Source organism: Suncus etruscus, chromosome 13, assembly GCF_024139225.1.
Source record: "Suncus etruscus isolate mSunEtr1 chromosome 13, mSunEtr1.pri.cur, whole genome shotgun sequence".
NCBI lineage: Eukaryota > Metazoa > Chordata > Mammalia > Eulipotyphla > Soricidae > Suncus > Suncus etruscus.
The window spans coordinates 3,900,627-3,919,257 of NC_064860.1; the positions used below are offsets into that span (position 1 = coordinate 3,900,627).

Genomic DNA, 18,631 nt, shown 5'->3' on the forward strand with positions numbered 1-18,631 from the left:
GACTTTTTTTAGGACCGGTCAGACAGGCTGGTGAGCAGAGCCAGTCTTTCTTTTGGTCTCCTGATCAGGGCCTCCAGCTGCTGTGAGGTCGTGTTTTCCTAAAGCCCAGCCCAGCCTGCTTGGGGCTTGGGGGATCTCTGCCCTGCCCTGGGCCACTCCAGCCCCCTCTGCCCTGCTCTGTGCCTCTGGCAGCCAGAACCAGTGTGGCCACATCGGGGACACCCACCCCAAGCCCAAGCTGGGAGTCCAGACCCTGAGTGAACACCAGGAGCTCAGCAGCCCCTTCTCTGGACAAAGACAAAGACAGGGAGGGGGTCCCTACTAGCACCCGAATGTCCTAGGAACATTGGAGCCCCAGTTGTCTGGTCTAATATGGAGGAGGGCCACATCTGGAAAAGCAGTTGCTGAGCTCACTGTGCCAGCAAAGCCCCTTGGAGTGTGGGCTTGTCCCCTCTTCAGCCTCCCTTGGGCCCCTGAGCACTGAAAACTGGCTGCATCATGGGAGGGTAAGGGGCATCGAGATGGCCTGTGGCTTGCTGTCTTTCCCAGCCCCCATACAGCAAGGCTGTTCTGTGGCCTGCCCTGTGTCCACTCTCCACTCAGAGTTTGTGCCAACAACATCTCAAACCACAGTCACAGAGAGGTGGGCGAGGAGGTCCCAGGCATATCCCAGGGCCTCTGGGTGTATGCTCTGTCTGTTTCCCCACAGAACTGGGCTCACCTGACAATCAGTGCAGACATTTATCTGGATTCTGGGAGGGAGGGAGGCACGAGGGGTCCGGGGTGACCATCTCAGTTCAGCTCTGCCTTGGCCACGAGGACATGCCCGCTTGGCCAAGGTCCCCCAGGGTGGGCAGTGCACAGGGGAAAACTCCCCATCTCTTAGAAGCCCCTCTGCATTGGGAGTTGACAGTGAGTGCATCTGGCTGGTTCCTGGAGATATCATGCCTTCAGCATAGGAGGTCAGAGATTGGGGGCAGGGCGTGGTCCCTGCTGGGTCAGGAAGGGGGTGCAGATGTTACGCTGAGAGTGACCCGGCTGTTGAGTTCAGCATCTGAGTTGGACCAGGTAGAACGTTCCTGGTTCCATCTCTGCATCCCCCTCCAAGGGAGGGGACCTCCCTGAGCATCTTTTTTGTTTTGTTTTGTTTTGTTTTGGCCACACCCAGCAGCACTCAGGAGTTACTCCTAGCTCTGCGCTTAGAAATCACTCCTGGTGGGCCCGGAGAGATAGCACAGCGGTGTTTGCCTTGCAAGCAGCCGATCCAGGACCAAAGGTGGTTGGTTCGAATCCGGGTGTCCCATATGGTCCCCCATGCCTGCCAGGAGCTATTTCTGAGCAGACAGCCAGGAGTGACCCCTGAGCACCGCTGAGTGTGGCCCAAAAACCAAAAAAAAGAAAAAAGAAAAAAAAAAAGAAATCACTCCTGGTAGGCTTGGAGGACCATATGGGATGCCAGGAATCTGGCCGCTGTGCTATTGCTTTGGCTCTGACCCTGAGCACGTTGCTGAATGTTGCTCTGCTTTGAACAAAAAGGCAAATTCTGTGCATTCCCCACGTGTATGTATACTCAAACTCACACACACAACTTGGCTAACAGTGCTGAAAATCTCAGAGGACAGGGGTGGCCGCTCATGGCTATGGAATAATGGGGATGTCCTGGAAGACAGTACAACTCAGGACTCTCATGATCCTGGAGCCTCGGGAGCCCCAGCAGGTCCCCACGACCCCTCACCCCTTCTGCAACCCTGCCCTACCTGATAGAGGTTTCCTGCCGGGCCCTGCTGCCCTTGCACCAACCTGGCTTCCAGAGTCCATGGCAAGAAGGGCCAGTTGCCTCAGTTATTCCCCTGAGCCTCCTGTGGCCATGGGGTCTGTGTAGCCCTCCCCAGTGCTGGCTTGAGGGGGACACCTAGCCTGCTGGAGACCCCACCCCCACTGAACCCAACCTTCACCAGCAGCTCTTCCAGCAGAGACCCCAGGGGCTGGGAACTGAGCCAGACTGGGCAGAAGGAAGTGGAGGTTGGCCCCTACGTTCAGGTTTTGTACCCCACTCTGTGTGTGCTCAGGACACCCCTGCATGCAGGAGCCCCCACATCTCTACGTAAGGAGCTGTAGGCCCTCTGGGATGCCCCATAATGGGAAAGAAGGTTCAGGCAGGCTCCGCCGTCATCACCTCAGTTGCTTTCCCTCCTTACATCCCCCCACTTCTTTGCCTGCATCTCTGGAACAGTGGTCATCATGGGCTGGGCGGGGGGTATCCCCATTCCTGGTCGATTTTGCAGTTCTCTCTAGGCCTCTGGCTCAGGGATCAGCTGCGGCGTCTGCAGGACAGTTTCTTTTCCTGGTCTCCCCGCTTCACTTCCTGGACCTGGATTCAGCCAGGCTGTGATTCTGGGGTCCCCTTTCACTGTCCCCCACCTGTGTTCTCTCTGCTCCTTTCCTTTGCACCCCATCCCTACCGCCAGCCTCAGTCCTCTCTGCCCTGCCCTCTCTTTTCTCTGCTTTAGAAACTTTTTCACCCCCCACCCTGCCCCCAAATCACTGGCCAAATTGCTCTAGGAGCCAGGGGGCTCCTGGGGTTTGACTTTCCCAGACCTCATTCCTGCTTCTTGAGCTGCAATTGGCTTCAGAGTTGGGACAACGATGGCGGCCCACAGCCCTCTGTGCCCCTTTCCCCCTAATGGACTCCTGTATATCCCTGGTGGCCTCAAGGCCCTGTGGACTCCAGGCTGGCAGATCCCACTGAGGCGGGTGTCAGGCAGGCCAGTGAGATGCTGGTTCCCGCTTCGCAGGAGAGCAATGTCCACTCTAGCCTGGCACATTCACCCCACCCTGCCCTGAGGACAGCTGGGCTTGGGGCAACCCCTGAGCTTTGTGCCTTGCGCAGAGAGACCAGAGAAGCAACTGAATTTCTCTGGCTCCCTGAGGGGGGTCAACAGGGAGGGATTTCCCAAAGCCTATTAGAAATTAGAACAGCACAAGGCTGCCTCCTTGCCCAGCTGGGCAGGGCTGAAGGCAGAGGGAGGGACGGGGAGGGGGGTGGGAGAAGGAGGGGGAAAGTTGGCAGCCTGCAGCTAAACTGTGTCTACATCCATTTGCGAGCAGGCTGTGAGGTGCTGGGCGGGAGGGAGCAAGTGAGCAGTGGCCTTCCTCCCTTTGTGCTCCCCCTTTTCTCCTCCCCCCACCGGGCCCTATAAATAGGCCCAGCCCAGGCTGTGTGTGGCTCAGCGTGCAGCAGGAATTGGGCACCCGTGTCTGCAGCCAGCCAGCCCTCTGCCAGCCATGGCTAGTGAATTCAAGAAGAAGCTCTTCTGGAGGGCAGTGGTGGCCGAGTTTCTGGCCATGATTCTCTTCATTGTCATCAGCATTGGCTCGGCCCTGGGCTTCCAATACCCGTTGAAGAACAACCAGACGTCCGGTGCCTCGCAGGACAACGTGAAAGTCTCCTTGGCCTTCGGGCTGAGCATCGCCACGCTGGCCCAGAGTGTGGGTCACATCAGTGGCGCCCACCTCAACCCAGCCGTCACCCTGGGGCTGTTGCTGAGCTGCCAGATCAGCATCCTGAGGGCCCTCATGTACATAGTCGCCCAGTGCGTGGGGGCCATCGTGGCCACAGCCATCCTGTCTGGCATCACCTCCAGCCTGCCCGGGAACTCGCTGGGTCGAAATGATGTGAGTGGGGCTGGGGATTGGAGGATTGGAGGGGCGGAGGGTTGGAGGGTGATATGCCCGTCTATTCCTTTTTTCCCCTGGCTGTGCAGATTGGGACCCCCAAGGAACAGCATGGGGTACTGGGACTCAGCTCAGAGCTGTGTCTTGCGAGGGCTCAGGTGGGCTGAGTGCCTGAGATGGCAGCATCCAGCCCCTGTTCCAAGGGGCACCCTTTCCTAGGCAGAGAGTATGCAGGCAGCTGTCAGAGCTCTGAGACCCCAGATTGTGCTCTGTAGTGCTCCCAGATCCCGTCTCCTGCAGTTGTGAGCCAAGGAAGCACTGCCAGGCATCTGGGTGACCCAGTGCCTGTCTGTGGGCTGCTGAATGTCTCTAGATGTGTGAGCTGCTCAAAAGCACACCACACCTGAGCAAGACACACAGCCCTCCAGGTGTCCCCACACCAGAACTTTCCCCCACACAGCCTTGGCGAAAGCACAGCTCTAGGCTCTAGGCTCTGGGAAGGGAAGGGAAGGGAAGGGAGATAAGGGCGCAAACAGCCCTGGGCTCTCTCACAGGTGGTTTCCTGGAGGACAGAGCAGGCAGTGTGGTGTGAAGGGCCTGACCCCTTCCCTCCTGCCCAGGCTCTCCGACTGGCCCCTTCCTTGGGTGCTGTGAACCTGCAGGACTGGGGGGTCAGCAAGGGGTTCGTGTTGTGCTGTCATGGGGGCTGCAGAGCTTTGCGCTGGGTGGAGCGTCCTCCGCACCTGTTTCTGGAAGCGCCAGTTTCAGGGAGCGCAAGCATAGGCAGAGGAGGTGCAGGGGTATTCCAGAGGGCATCAGCGGCTCCAGGCTGAATTGGGGTGGAGGCCAGGGCAGGGTGCCTGGATGGAGGGGGGGGGGGCAAGATCTAACCAGGAGCAGATGTTGGTGGCCTTCAGAAGCTGCAAAGCACATTCTTCCAGGGCTGCCGCGCTCAGCATGGTGCTGGTCACACTCTGCTTCAGGGCAGACCTGGGTTTTTTTTCAGACCCGCAGCCAAGTTGCACTCAGCACCGCAGGAGACTGAGACCTCGGCAGACTAATCCAGAAAAAGAAGAGGTTAGGGGAAAAAGGAAGTCGAGGGGAAAACCTGTGTTTAGGGCTGTTAGTATCCATTGACAGAGAGGACTGGGGTGCCCCGCAGGGTTGCCCCCCCCCCCAGAAGAGGCAAAGCCAGAGAGCACAGGTGGGGAGAGAGACAAGGCGGCTGGGCGTGTTGCTCGGTGCTCTTTATGGGAGTCTTGCTGCTACTGCCAAAGTTCAGCTGCCCAAAGGCTGCAGGCATGACCCTGGCACCAGACATTATCACTTTCTCTGTTGCTGTCACACCTCCCCCTGTCCCCTTGAACTGCCCCCCCCCCCCCCAATTAGTACCTGCTAGACCCAGGATTGAAGATTAGCTCTGCAGGATGGAGTTTAGACTTTAGTCTGAGTGGTTGTGGCCACATGGACAGGAGGCAGCTTCCTCCACGGACTCCTCCGAGGGGCCCGCCAAGGGGGAGCAGGTCCCCCCAGGATCTCACTGGGCATTGAGGGGCACTGAGGCTCCCAGACTTTAGCACCCCATCTTGGCATCCCTGTATTCCCCAGGCACCAGGCCAAAGGGTCTGGCACTCTTTAAAGCCAGGCGTCGGTCTGGGCTTCTCACCTTGTACCATGCCCTGCTCACTGCCTCTTCCCTTGCCGGGTCTCTGCTCCCGAGCTAGGCTGGCTGCAGGGAGCAGGGCAGGGCAGGCGGACAGGCGGGCAGCAGGGCCCTCCAGTCCTGGCTGCTCACTTGTTGAGTTTCCTTGGAGCTGAGGCTTCAAGAGGGGCCCTCAGAACCTTGTTATCTCTTGGCCACGCCCCATGCACCCGGACTTGGCTGAGGAACTATCGGGCTCCCCAGGAGGGGGCTGGCTGAGGCATCCGGTGTGCCAGCCACATGAAGGCCTCGCCACTCCTTGCCCTCTGCTTGGGGTCTGGCCTAAAAGCAGGGAGTTGCCCCCCTTTCCCACAAGCTTCTATGAGCCATGAGGGCCAGAGTCAGTAGGTGACACACATTTTCCTCAGCCCCCCCCACCCCAACCCCTGCTCCAGACCAGGGTGGGGTGAGATGTTGCCATGGTGAATTCCACGAAAATAGGGCAGAAAATGTGGCAGGAAGTGGTTGGGTGAGTCAGGGGGTGTCCCGGGGACAACTTTCTGCTCTTTCTCCTCTTTTATGCTCACCCAGATGTGCCCTAGAGGTCTCCAGGGTTGACCTGCAGGGTCCTGGCTGGTGCAGAAATTGGCACCCCTTTGGGCAAGAGCGAGAGGCTCAGGGGAGCAGGGGGTGTCCTGTGTGGCCAGGGCCAAGAAGGGTGTGGCCAGGCCCAGGAAGTGAGGATTGTGTTCCCTGGCGCCTGTGCTCACCTCCCTGCTCCTGGGCTGGAAGTGGAGCCTGTTAGGGCGCCCTGGGGGCAGTGAGATAAGGCCCAGCTGAGCACCAGGACGGTGCTGGGAGCAAGAGATAAGCTTGGGGTCATCCTCAACCTTCTCAGATGCCCTGGCTGGCTGATAGGCTGTCAGAGGGGACCACAGAGAGCCTGAAGAGAAGCAGGAGTCCTAGGAATGCAGCCCAGAGGTCAGAGCCCAGCACCCCAAGTCTGGCTCGCCATCCCAAAGCCCCTATAGATGGTCAGGTGGGGCCCGAGCAGCCCTCTCTAGAGGTCTCCTCTCAGCCTGTTGGCCCAATCCTGTGCTGTCCTGTCCCTACTTTCCTCAGTTTCCCTACACAGAGAGGCCCCATGTGTCAGTTCCAGGCCTGAGGTTCCCAGCTCTGCCACTCTGTTGTGCTGGGGAGACAGAACCCCCTGGCTCACTGAGGCCTGCCCAGGCAGGGAGGGGCTGGGGGCTAGAGGTGTGCGTGGTGCCAGCAGGGGGTATAATTACTGCTCCAGCCAGAGCCAGTGAGAGAGAGAGAGAGAGAGAGAGAGGGCGGGCAACCAGCTTGCGGTGCAGACTTCCTCACCATGGAAAATTCTGGACAATATTTCTAGGTCATCCCCAAGGCTGGTATTACTCCCCAGCCCAACCTGCCAAGAGGACTTTCAGTGGCCTGGTCCCCTCTGCTCACAGCCCCTTTCCCCTTAAATCATAAGCTGAGCTCATTTTGGTCAATTCCAGAGTCTTTCCATCATGAGTCCAGAATATCCTCGATTCCTCTAACGCCACACCCCTAAGGCTGCCCCCATACCAGGGGTCCTCATTCCACCCTGTGTCCTTGGATCTGGAAAATGGTTCTCCATCTCAGGGATGGAGGCACCTCAACTCTGCTAACAGCATCCCCCTTCAGTGCTTGTCTAGTCTCCCTGGCAGTAGAGGCTACGTGCCCCTCCAGAGAGAGGGTTAGGCAGGGGCTCCCCAGGGCCCACAATAGTATCCAGGACCTGATGAGATTCCTGTAGCCCGTGAATATCTCAAGCTCACTGGAGCCACTAGGGGGAGACTTAGGGATGTGATGGAGATAGGACGATCCAGTAGCCCCCAGAGTTGGGGCACCTTACATTCCATCACACCCCTTGCTGAAGGGGATGAGGCCATCAGGGTCCCTGGTGGGTGCTCATTCGCATTCACATGTGCTCACACAATTCTCACACACGTTCACACACATGCCTATATCCACACAATATGCTCAGACACAGAAATGCTCCTTCTTCCAAGCCCGTAGGCTAACACTCATACATGCTCACTTACGTACATGTTTACATTCTCAGACATATGCCTGTGCCTCCAAACTCTCACTCACACATACTCAATCACCCCCATACCTCCCTGCACACCCTCACTCCCAAATCATGGGGCTGTGGGATGCACAAGACCCGTTCACAACAGAGGGCAAGGAGGCAGGAAGGAGGAAATAAGGGGGCGAGAAAGATGAGGGGAAGGATAGACGGACGGAGGGAGGAAGCAGGGTTTTGTGTATTGTTTTGTGTCTTGTTTGTGCATTGTCTAGAAATGAATCGGCATCTTGCAGTGGCTCCAAGGCTCTGAGAACGGCGGCACTTACCCTCCCTCGAGGGGCTTCTTTCTACTCAAACCCCACCTCCCAGTCTGGGAGAGCAGCTAGTATGGGTGAGGGGCACCTGGGGCTGGCTGCCTGGTCACATGCTACAGGGACAGCCTGACCCCCAGAGATCTCCCCTGCATGATGGGGATTCCCAGAGAATCCGGCCCCTGCCGCCCCGTGTGGGCAGACAAAGAGGGGGTGAGCACCCTCATTCTCGGGGGCAGGGTACCTGTGCTTTCTCAGATTCCCCTTGCCTTGGGCCCTCCATCGCAGGGCTCTAGGCTCCAGGCTTAGCTGTTTGCACTTCACTATGGAGCATGGGAGAGGAGAGTGTTACACAGCCCTTGGAAACAGTCTCCCAGATTTCTGTCTACAAAGACCCTCAGGGGTATCCAAAGCAGTAGGTATCAAGAAGCAGCAGCACCCCTGAATTCCTATGGAGGGAGTCTTTCTGATTCCCCCACTTTGAGCACCGAGTCATTGAGGCAGGACAGGAGCGTCCTATCTGCTTTTCCTCATTCTCCAGAGATAAGTGCTTCAAGTCACATGCAACCCCAACGCCAGAGCCTCTGAGGGGTGTCAGGGAAGACAAACCAAGTTAGGGGTCCAGTTCTTGAGGATCACTTTGTCTGGCCTGTCCTAGGGCCCTGTAGCAAGTTCAAACTGGGGGCTCTCAGTCCATCTTCTGCTGAGCGGGGAGGCAGAATATTTGGGAAAGGGACCTGGTTTGCAGTGCCTGTCTGGGCTGTGCCTTCATCATGGCATCTGTCCCATCACATCTGTTGTCTAGGTGACAGATGTGGTCATAGAATAGGAAGGAAATGCTAGAAAATGAAGGACCTCTCTGCTGTGGCTCCACATAGCTTCCAAGGTCTAGAGAGCCGAGGCCTCCCAGGCCTGTTCTCAACACACTCCTCATCCAGGGACTAGGCCCACAGGGCTGGAGAGCAGACAACTTGTCACACAGGGGCTCCCATTGGGGCGCTAATCCTGCGCAGTCTTTGGAGGGCTGAAGATAGGTAGCGAGTTGGCATCTTCTTGGGGCTTCTTCAGGTCAGAAGTGCGGGCTATTCTGCCAACTTCCCTGACTTCGGCCAAAATGATGGTGGTCTGCTATATTTGCTGTCCCTCACCTGTGGCATAGAATTTCATGGCCAGGCACAGCTTTGGAGGCTGTGCATGCCAACTCTTGTGGGTTTGTTTTTCTGTTTCTCAATAATAAGTGAACCCGACCCTTTCAGCCACAGCAGAGAGTAGCAAACTTTAACTTGGAACCCGCTCTTTGCCAGCCACCCATCTTCAACAGACTTTTCACCCCCCTTTCCAAGTTAGAATTATCAAGTTTTCCCAGATGTGAAGAGCGTTGAGTTCTTTGGCATGTGAAGTGGGGATGATGACTAGACATGAGTGTGATCGGACTAGGGTGTGGGCACGGGGAGCTTCCTGGAGACGGGGTGCTGGTGTTGAAGAAGGAGTCAAGAGTTTCCTGGTCTCTTTCTGGCCTCAGAAAGGGATAGCTGCTAGTCTCCTATCCTGGGGCAGTGCTGGGCATGACAAAGCTCTTGGGAACCCTGGGGAATGCAGTGCCTTCGGGCAATGCAGGGGCGCTGATTGGATTGAGAGAGGAGGGAAGAGGCATCAGTGGAGGATGTGGGGTGTAGTCTCCGGCCAGCCAGAGCATCTGTGACCTGAGAGGGGCTCATGAGGAGCCTGAGCTTCCATAGGAAGGGACAGTGGGGCCAGCCAGGCTCCAGATCTCCCCCTCTCTGCCCAGGCCCTGGGGTCATGAGATCTGTCTTTTTCTTTCTTTTTCTTTCTCTTTTGTTCTTTCTTTCGTTCTTTCTTTCTTTCTTTCTCTCTCTCTCTCTCTCTCTCTCTCTCTCTCTCCTCTCTCTCTCTCTTTCTTTCTTTCTCTTTTTCTTTCTTACTTTTTTTTTACAAAACATTTATTTCGGTTTTGGGGCCATACCTGGTGGCACTCAGGGGTTACTCCTGGCTCTGTGCTCAGAAATCTCTCCTGGCAGGCTTGGGGACCATGTGGGATGCCGGGAATCAAATCTGGATCTGCCCCGGGTCAGCCTATGCAAGCCTTACCACTGTGCTATGGCTCTGGCCCCTCTTTTTATTTTTTTCCCTTTTGGTTCCCACCACACCCAGAAGTGTCAGGATTGATTCCTGGCTCTTCCTAGCAGTTCTGGGGTTGGAACCTGTGCATGCCAATGTACTTGCTCTGATCCTAGAGATCCATTTTATGGGTGGAGAAATTGAGGCTTAGAGCGAAGAATTAGCACTAAAGAGAGGCCTTGAGATCCAAATTTGGCAGCTCAGGAGGCGAGGGATGTCAGGCACTAACCTGGGGCTGCTGCAGAGAGCCCTGGATCTGGAGTCTATAGAAAAGACCAGCGCTGGGGCTGGAGTTGTCTGTGGGAGAGATGTGAGTCACTTTCCCTGTGACCCTGGATTGCAGACAAAGGCGGGAAGGGAATTGTTCTCCTAGGAAAGGCCCGGGAGGAGACCCCCCCCCCAATCCTCCCCAGGCTCAGACTTTGCTAACGGCCCCACACACTCCTGCTTGGGGGGACACTGTTGGGTAGAGTTGGGTGAAAGTCTGCACCCGGCACCTTCATGTGTCTTGGTTCTGTCCCATCTAAGCCCACCTGGATCCTGGGACCCCCCCCCCCTCCCCACACACACACAGGGAGGACCCGGGGAGGACCGGGAGCAGGCACAGGGGGCGGTTCTGGGTCATGCTGGCTGTTCTTATTCCTTTCTTTTTCCATGAGTCACATTTCTAAAAGTGGCCCAGGAGCAGAGGGGCCCAGTGTTCAGAGAGGGAAGGGCCAGGGTTGGAGTCAGGACCTGGTGGGAGACAGACAGAGCGATAGACAGAGGTGGCAGTGGCAGGGAGACAGAGAAGGCAGAAACAAGACCTTCCCAGCTTTGGGAGTTTGATTTAGTTTGTTTTTGTTTGGGGGTGGTGCCTCAGGGCTTACTCCTAACTCTGCTCAGCAGTCAGTCCCGTTGAGCCTCGGGAGACCCTCTGAGGTGCAGGGTTCGAACCCAGGAATGCTATGTGCGAGGCAAGTGCTCTTCTCATGGCACTCCTGCCCTGGCAGGACAGCCTGGGACTTTTAAAAACAGGAGGGAATGGCGTGGAATGTTCTGGACTTAAAGGAGCCAGTCCCAGCTGGGCTCTCCTTTATTGCTTGGTGTCCCCTGGCCTTGGTACTCCAAGGGGTGCCCTGGCCCGATGTAGTTGTACTGACACCCCACTGGCACCGTACCCACAGATGCACATATCCAGGAGCTGAGCTGCAATAGCCAGTGAGCAGGGGACTGGCCTAGGGAGTCTCTGAAGGTGTCAGGGAGGGTGTGTTCTGCTCACTTCTGCCTCCCCTCTCCCCTGCAGCTGGCTGGAGGTGTGAACTCAGGCCAGGGCCTGGGCATCGAGATCATTGCCACCCTGCAGCTGGTGCTATGCGTGCTGGCCACCACAGACCGAAGACGCCGTGACCTTGGGGGCTCTGGGCCCCTCGCCATTGGCCTTTCTGTAGCCCTGGGACACCTGCTGGCAGTGAGTAGAGCTCCTGGGTGTGGGATTGGGTTGGGGAAAGTGGGCACAGGGTCCTGGCACTGGGTGGGAACTGGGCTTGACCGATACGTTTCTTCCCATCTCCTCCAGATTGACTACACAGGCTGTGGCATCAACCCTGCACGCTCTTTCGGTTCCTCGGTGATCACGCACAACTTTAGCAACCACTGGGTAAGGCTGCCAGGAGCTGTGGCCTGACTCTCCTCTTCTGGGAACTGGGGGACAGCAGAAACAGGGGAGATGAAGCCCTGAGCTGGAGATGCAGAGGTCAGGACATCCTCAGGACCTGCTTTGCTGCTGGGTCCAGCCGCAGCTCTTCATTTGCAATTTGGATGCCCAGGACAGTGATTTGTGGGCCCTTTCAGTGAAGTGGGAAGCAGGGTCCAGGGGCCTCCCTCCCTGTGAGCAAGGCCCGGTCAGGGTCAGTGCTCAGCAGGCTATGCTGCTGGTACCTCTGCTCAATTGCTGCTGCTGGTTCATCACACAAGGCTCTTGTCTGCTTCTTGCACAGGGTGGGGCAGTGAGCAGGTGCTGGGGGTCCCACCTATGCCAGCCTGTTTCAGCCCTCTGTGGGTCCCCAGGCTGTGCTAAGCAAGACACCGCTAACAGGTGTTGAGAGGCACAGGACAGAAATTATGTAGGAGAAAGGTCCAGTGCTGGGCTTGCGGTTCATGGTATGGCTTTCTGAGAGTGGGGCTGGAATTAGCTTGTTGGGGTTCAGCCATGAGTGGGGCAGCGAGGAGACCTGAGGCAGTGGGGGGAAACCCCAGACAGGACCCTCTGAGCTGCCTGATGCTTCCTTCCAGATTTTCTGGGTGGGCCCATTCATCGGCAGTGCTCTGGCTGTTCTCATCTACGACTTCATCCTGGCTCCGCGCAGCAGCGACCTCACAGACCGCATGAAGGTGTGGACCAGCGGCCAGGTGGAGGAGTATGACCTGGATGCCGACGACGTCAACTCCAGGGTGGAAATGAAGCCCAAATAGGGGTGCTGGGGAGCTGGGGCAGGGGGGGCCGGGGTGGGCGGAGGGGCTGGGCTGACGTACCCGTCATATCGCAGATACTCTGGCAATCAAAGTCACTTCCCCACGTGCACTTGCGCCCCGTCGGGGCTGTTTCTAACACTTTTTTTTTTCTCTTTCTCTGCTTCTGGGCCTTCCTGCCTTCCGGGGGCTGGGGGGCACCCAGAGGGTTGGTCATCTGCTTCAGGGAGGTGACAGGGAGGGACCCGCCCAGCAGGGCTCCCTCAAAGGAATCAGAGTGCCCCTCTCTTCCCAAAGCTGCCCCCTATGAGCCTGTATGCAAGATGGAGCACCCACCCCTCTCCTGAACAAGTACTCAGGGTACTGAGGTTCATCAGCACATATACGGCGTGGTCTGGGGGTGGTCTCTGTCAGGTCCCGTGTAGAAGTGAGGCCAGGCCAGGAGAGCAAAGAGCCTGGAGCCCCCAACCCTGGGGGAATTTTGTAGCTGTAGGGGAGTCAGTCAGTGCCCAGTGAAATGCTTGCAGGGGAGGGTTGGGGGTGTCCTTGCAGCCGGCTCCCCCTCAGGGCCTACTGTGACAGAAAGGTGGTTATTTGGAGGCAGTTGCCTTGAGCTGTCCACACCCCAAGGACAGCACCTCTTCCTGCTCTTTCCTTCCTCCTCTGCTTCCTCCTGCCAGTGTCGAAGCAGATGGTCTCGAGCCAGGAAGGCTCCGTAGGGATTGCTTATGAAGACCAAGGACAGATTGTCCATAGAGGTGTGGGCCACGTCATGCTGGGCTCTGGATGGGGTTCGGATGCTCTCTCACCCCACTAATGGCTGAGCTGGTTGGAAGCGCTTAGGACAGCTAAGCCTCAGCACTCTGGAGGGAGTCAACCTGGACCCATCCAAGCAGCTGCAGCCGCCACCTACGACCTTCACAAGCCTGATCCATACAAGGCCACAAGACCCAGATCTACTCGGGATCCTGGGTGGTGGGGAAGAATTTATCTTGACCCATGGCCTTGTCTGTACCCCTAGTGGGGACACAAGTCCCTAACAGGGAAAAACACAGGCCCTTGAGGAAGGCGCAGGGTACATACAGGTCTTGTCTCCATGACCCTGAGCAGACAGACAACCTGTTTCAGCAGTTTCTCTGTCTCCAAACATCTGGGCAAAGCCCAGGATGGGGCCGGGGCAAGGCCTCTCCCTGATCTGGGTTGCTGTATCCCAGGAACTGCTTCTGTCTGCTCTGCGCATGTCTCTTTGGACATGGAATTTATGATATGTTAAGAAAATAAATGGAAATGTCTGCAAGGTGCTCTCTTGCCCTCTGTGGTCTTCCTTTTTCTGGCATGGTCTTTCCTTCTACAGGGGACTTGGGTCAGACTGATGGGGCCCCAGGCAGAGGAGTATCATGGCCTATATCCCTCCCAAGAGCTCTGGGGTGGGGTGAGGGTTGGCACAGAGTCCCCCAATTCTCACAAGAACTCACTCTGGGTGAGGGCAGCCAGCCAGAGTATGAGTCTCGAGTCCCTCCACCCTCTAGGCAGCACCTATGAACCCCAGGACCCACTTCCTGACCCTCTGCTTACATGGGCCCATCCCAGCTGCTCCCACAGGCTCTGACCACTGTGGGAATACTACTGCCTCTCAGCACTGCACCCCCTAGAATGGTTAGAAAGGAACCCTAGAAGTAAGCAGAGAAGTACTAAGGGGTCCCTGTGGCCTGCATCCAACTGGCTCTGGTGGCCTGTTGGGCTAAAGAAAATGAGGCATTCATCCATATGTCCATCCATCCGTGTGTCCATCTGTCCATCTGTCCATCCATCTACCTATCTTCCATCCATTCATCCATCTATCCATCCATCCATCGATAAATCCAGTCATCCATTCATCTATCTGCCTGTCCATCCATCCATCCATCCATCCATCCATCCATCCATCCATCCATCCATCCATCCACTCATACACTCATACACTCATCCTTTCATCTATCCATTCATCCTTCCATATGCCATCCATTCATTCATCCACCTATTCACCCATCCACCCATCTATCTACCCACCCACCCTCCCACCCACCCATCCATCCATCCATCCATCTATCCATCCATCCATCCATCCATCCATCCATCCATCCATCCATCCATCATCCATCCATCCATCCATCCATCCATCCATCCATCCATCCATCCATCCACTCATCCATCTGTCAGTCCATTCATTCTGGCCTCCAGGCTGGGTTCTCAGAGGCTCCCCATATCTGACCCTTTTCCTGGACTGGTGCAAGTGTCCTGTTCCACAAAGCATAGGTAACACAGTCTGGACCCAGGGCAGGGCCTCACACACTCCCTCAGGCCTGGTTTGTCAGAACATGGAGACCCAGAGATCCTCATAAAACAGCTGGGACCATCCAGAGTCGGGGGCTCAGGTGCCCTCAAACATCTGGGCAGATGTGTCCATGAATATGCAGGGTGGGGAGCCCTGACCTAACTCCCAGGCCCATAGATGGTGGCCCCATCTCCCCACCACCCTGATGGCCTTAGTCTCCACAGATCTCCAGTCTCTCCTACTGAGCACAGGCAAAACTGGGGCTTGTGGTAGAGGGACTAATGCGTGAACACCATGAACCCAACTTTCTTGCTGGGTCCTCACCTGCCCCACCTCTCAGCGGTGGAAACCAACTGAGCCTTGTCCTGAGGCAGCTCCAGACCTTGCACACACCCACTAACCCTCCTGCACCCCAGAGCAAAGCCACCCTCATGCTGGATCCATTGTACTGTCCCAAATCCTAGGTGGTATAAGGGTGACTCCCATACACCATTCACTCAGCTTAGGGCCTTTCTAATCTTGGAAAGTTTGATAGGGCCACTGGTGGGCACTCATAGGTCCCCAAGACTAGACTTGGGTGAGGGTCATGCAGCAGTGACTGTGCGATGGGAACTTTCTCAGTCTGGAGTCCTGGTGTTGGAGCCCCAATTTGTCAGGAACATCATGATGAGGTCGACTCTTGGCCAGCCAAGGTGTAGGGTGTCCTCTGAAGACACGGTGATGAGCAAGAGGCATGGACATCTCCCACTCCAAGACAGAACAAGCATATCTGGCCCCATGCTGTGCCGCGTCCCAGTGGTGCCTAGCCCACGCTGCTTCTCTCTGGCTGCCCAGCATCCTTGGCCCCCTCTAGGCCTCTCACTCTGGAAGGAGAATGTTCTACATTTGCAGACTGTAGTCTCCCTAGTGTGGAGAGGAGGGCAGGGAAGAGCTGCCTAAGCTGGCCTGGAGCAGTCAGGACCCAGGTTTTTCCTGTCTCTCTCCTGTGTCAGGAGTCTCAGTTTATCTTTGTCACCCCAAGTCTCTTGCTCAATGAAGTGAGGTTCTGGGATGCTTTACCTAGTCTGTATTGCCCCCCAACCAGCCAGCCACTCTCAAGATATTTCTCAGAAGCTTGCCAGGCCCTAGTTCTGATTCCCTGTTGTCAAGTGATTACGTGTGGGGGATTTGGTGAAGGTGCCAGTCACCCCTCTGCTCTGGGTCCCTGCTGAGACCACACAATAGCTGTCCCCTCCATTGGCCTGTCCCTTATTCCCAAGCGACTCTCAGGGGCACCCCAGCTGGCCAGCAATGCTGCTTTCTGCTTGTGGCCCCGTGGCGAGGAAGTAGGATGTAATCTAGCAGCTTCTTAACTCCTGGACAATTCCTCTCTCCATTAAACTTGAGGAAGCAAAAAGTTCCACAATGACCTTGCCTGCTCAGACGCCTCTAAGGAACCTGGGCTAGTCCCTGAATCCTGTTTTTCGAGTGTGGAGGATGCGAAGTCAACAGAGTGCTGTCCTTGGTTGCTCGCATATGACCTGCAGGCCTCCTGGGGGACCCACATGCTTCCTCTGACATTCCTGTCCTTCTCGGGGTCAATGGAAATCTCTCCCCAGAGTTAGTGAGGGAAGAACAGACCAGAATGCACCATCAGAGCCCCAGGGCAGTTATCCCTCTTCATGTCAAAGTTGGGTGGACCCTGGAGGGCCTGTCTACTGAATGAGGGGGTCTCAGACAAACCATTGGACACCCAAGCCGGGGGATTCGGCAAATATGGGGTGGCTCTCACCTCTTAGGGGTTTCTAGGTGGGCCCACCATGCCTTTGAGAGCCCAGCAGAGATCCAAAAAACACTGGAAAAGCACTGGGGATATTGTGCCAGGGGTCCCGCCCGTGGTGCGCTCAGCCACGTGCGCTCCTTTCGGATTTTTCCATGGCATGGTGAGGGCAGAGCCTCCTGGGTCAGGATCCACTCAAGGAGGGGATGGGATTAATGTTTTATGGACTGAGCGCTGGGCAGGATGCCTTGTTTGCTTTAGGTTTAGAGCACAAAGAGGACCATGAGAGGAATTTGCTGTTGCTGGGGCCCAGGGCAGGTCAATGTGGGGCCCAGAACTCCCCAGGGCCGGATTCTTAGCAGGTGGTATTTCGTCCTTAGTGCCAAAGAGGCCATCTCTGGAAGTTTGGGTGGCTGGTGAGGCCCCAGGCATTGGGCCACCATCCTTCACCCCACTCTTTTCTTGGGGCAGTGGTGTAGATGATCATACCACTCACCCACAGATAATACCACCTTGTTTCATGAGACCACGCACCCTGCACAGAGGGTTTGGCCAATGCTTCTGTTCTGTGCAGTATAGCATGGGATGTGGCAGTGACACGCACATCACTGTGTCTTCCTTGTCCCTCAAATGCTCCCTGTTTTCAGTATCCTTGGAGTCCCTGCCCCACAACCTCTACTGTCAGCTTCTCCTGCCTGGCTCCTTCCACATCTGCCTTGGGCCTCTAGGAATTTTTTTTTTAGAAAATTTTTGTTTTCATTTAATGGTGTTTAGGGCTTATTCCTGGCTCTTTTCTCAGAAATCATTTCTGAGACCCTAATGGGTGCTAGGATGGAACCTGGATTGGCCAAGTAGAAGGCCTTCTATCTCCCTGGTCCCTACAGCTCAGCTCTTAAAGGGCCAGCACTGGTCCCAGTCTAGTAGTGCCAGGACCTTTGGTGGCCTCAGTATTATTACAGGGGAATTCTGGGAAGTTATGTTCTTGCTTCAGGAGGCCATGACGCATTTGCTTGTTAACCCTGGGCAAGAAGGAGACAACTCAATTTAGGTATACATGGGAGATACCCATTGACTAAAATCTGTATCTGCATGTGAACTTGCATATATGCTGGAGAAGTTTGCTGCCCAAGATCTGTTCCTACAACTTGACAGCGACTTCCCTTGAGGGATAGGCTGCAGTTTTATGTCTACACACAGACACTGCGTTCTGTCAGCTCTTGACTAATCCCTGCCACTTAGTCAAGACTGGAAGACTGTGCCTTGGTCACATTGTGAGGTATGAAGGAAGTGCTTCCATCCCAGAAGCCAAACTGCCCCTGTGTAGATCATTAGGCTGGGTCGCTGGGCCTAGCTAGCATTCAGGGAGAAACTGTCAGACAATTTCTACCAGTTACCATATCAACACATAGATAGAAATGAGAGGGAGAAAAGCGCTGTCTTTGGAGAGAAGAGAGAGAGGACAAAAACAAATAAAAAGAGGAAAGAGAGAGAAAGACAGACATAAAGAGACAGAGAGATAGAGAGTGTGAATTCTGCCCTCCAACACATTAGTAAAGATGAGCAAGTGGTCAGGGCTGGGGGTATACCAGCCATTGTCCATGGTCATAACTCAGGCTGGTTCTTGAACTTCTTTTTCTGTTCAAAACCTCCATAATGCAACATGAATGATGCAAGTAAACAACTCTTGCTATTCAGGATAACAAATAAGAAGTCAAAACTGAGACTCCACATTGGTGCTGGGAATGTTGCACTGGTAAAGGGGAGGTTGTTCTTTACATGACTGAAACCCAACTACAATCGTATTTGTAATCAAGGTGTTTAAATAAAGATAATTAAAAACTAACAAGCAAAAAAACAAACAAAAAAACCCAAAAAAAACTGAGACTCCAGGAAGCCCAAGGCAAGTAATTCCAGTCTCTAGTGCCTGAGGTGGGCAGGGAGGGGATGGGCACTCTTCCGCCAGCTGTGTGGGAATTTGAACATCTGGAGGCAGAATGTGTGTTGGGGGACAGGGCAGTATCTGTACTGTGAATTTTATTCATGGGGGTGAAGTCAAGCTATCAGACTGGGGTGTCTGGAGCAGTCTGGGGGCTCTCACAGGTTCTGTGGAGGATTCTCCCAGATCCCACGAGTCTGAGCAGTGATCCTGCTGTGAGGTGGGGGTGGTTAGGGTCTGTGAGGCGGGAGTTCCACCAAGATGCCTGACACCATCCAGGAAGAAGAGGAAGCTGGCTGTGCTCTGCTCCTATTCTGCTCCCTT

The 18,631-nt window shown here is 55.6% G+C and overlaps 1 protein-coding gene across 1 annotated transcript; it reads left to right on the plus strand.

Moving 5' to 3' along the window:
* The first annotated feature begins 3,233 nt into the window (after window positions 1–3,233).
* On the plus strand, window positions 3,234–12,304 carry AQP1 (aquaporin 1 (Colton blood group)). Its single transcript, XM_049785303.1, has 4 exons — window positions 3,234–3,675; window positions 11,133–11,297; window positions 11,406–11,486; window positions 12,122–12,304. The coding sequence occupies exons 1-4, from the start codon at window positions 3,286–3,288 to the stop codon at window positions 12,299–12,301; spliced, it is 816 nt and encodes a 271-aa protein (XP_049641260.1). The 5' UTR covers window positions 3,234–3,285; the 3' UTR covers window positions 12,302–12,304.
* Window positions 12,305–18,631: the final 6,327 nt, after the last annotated feature.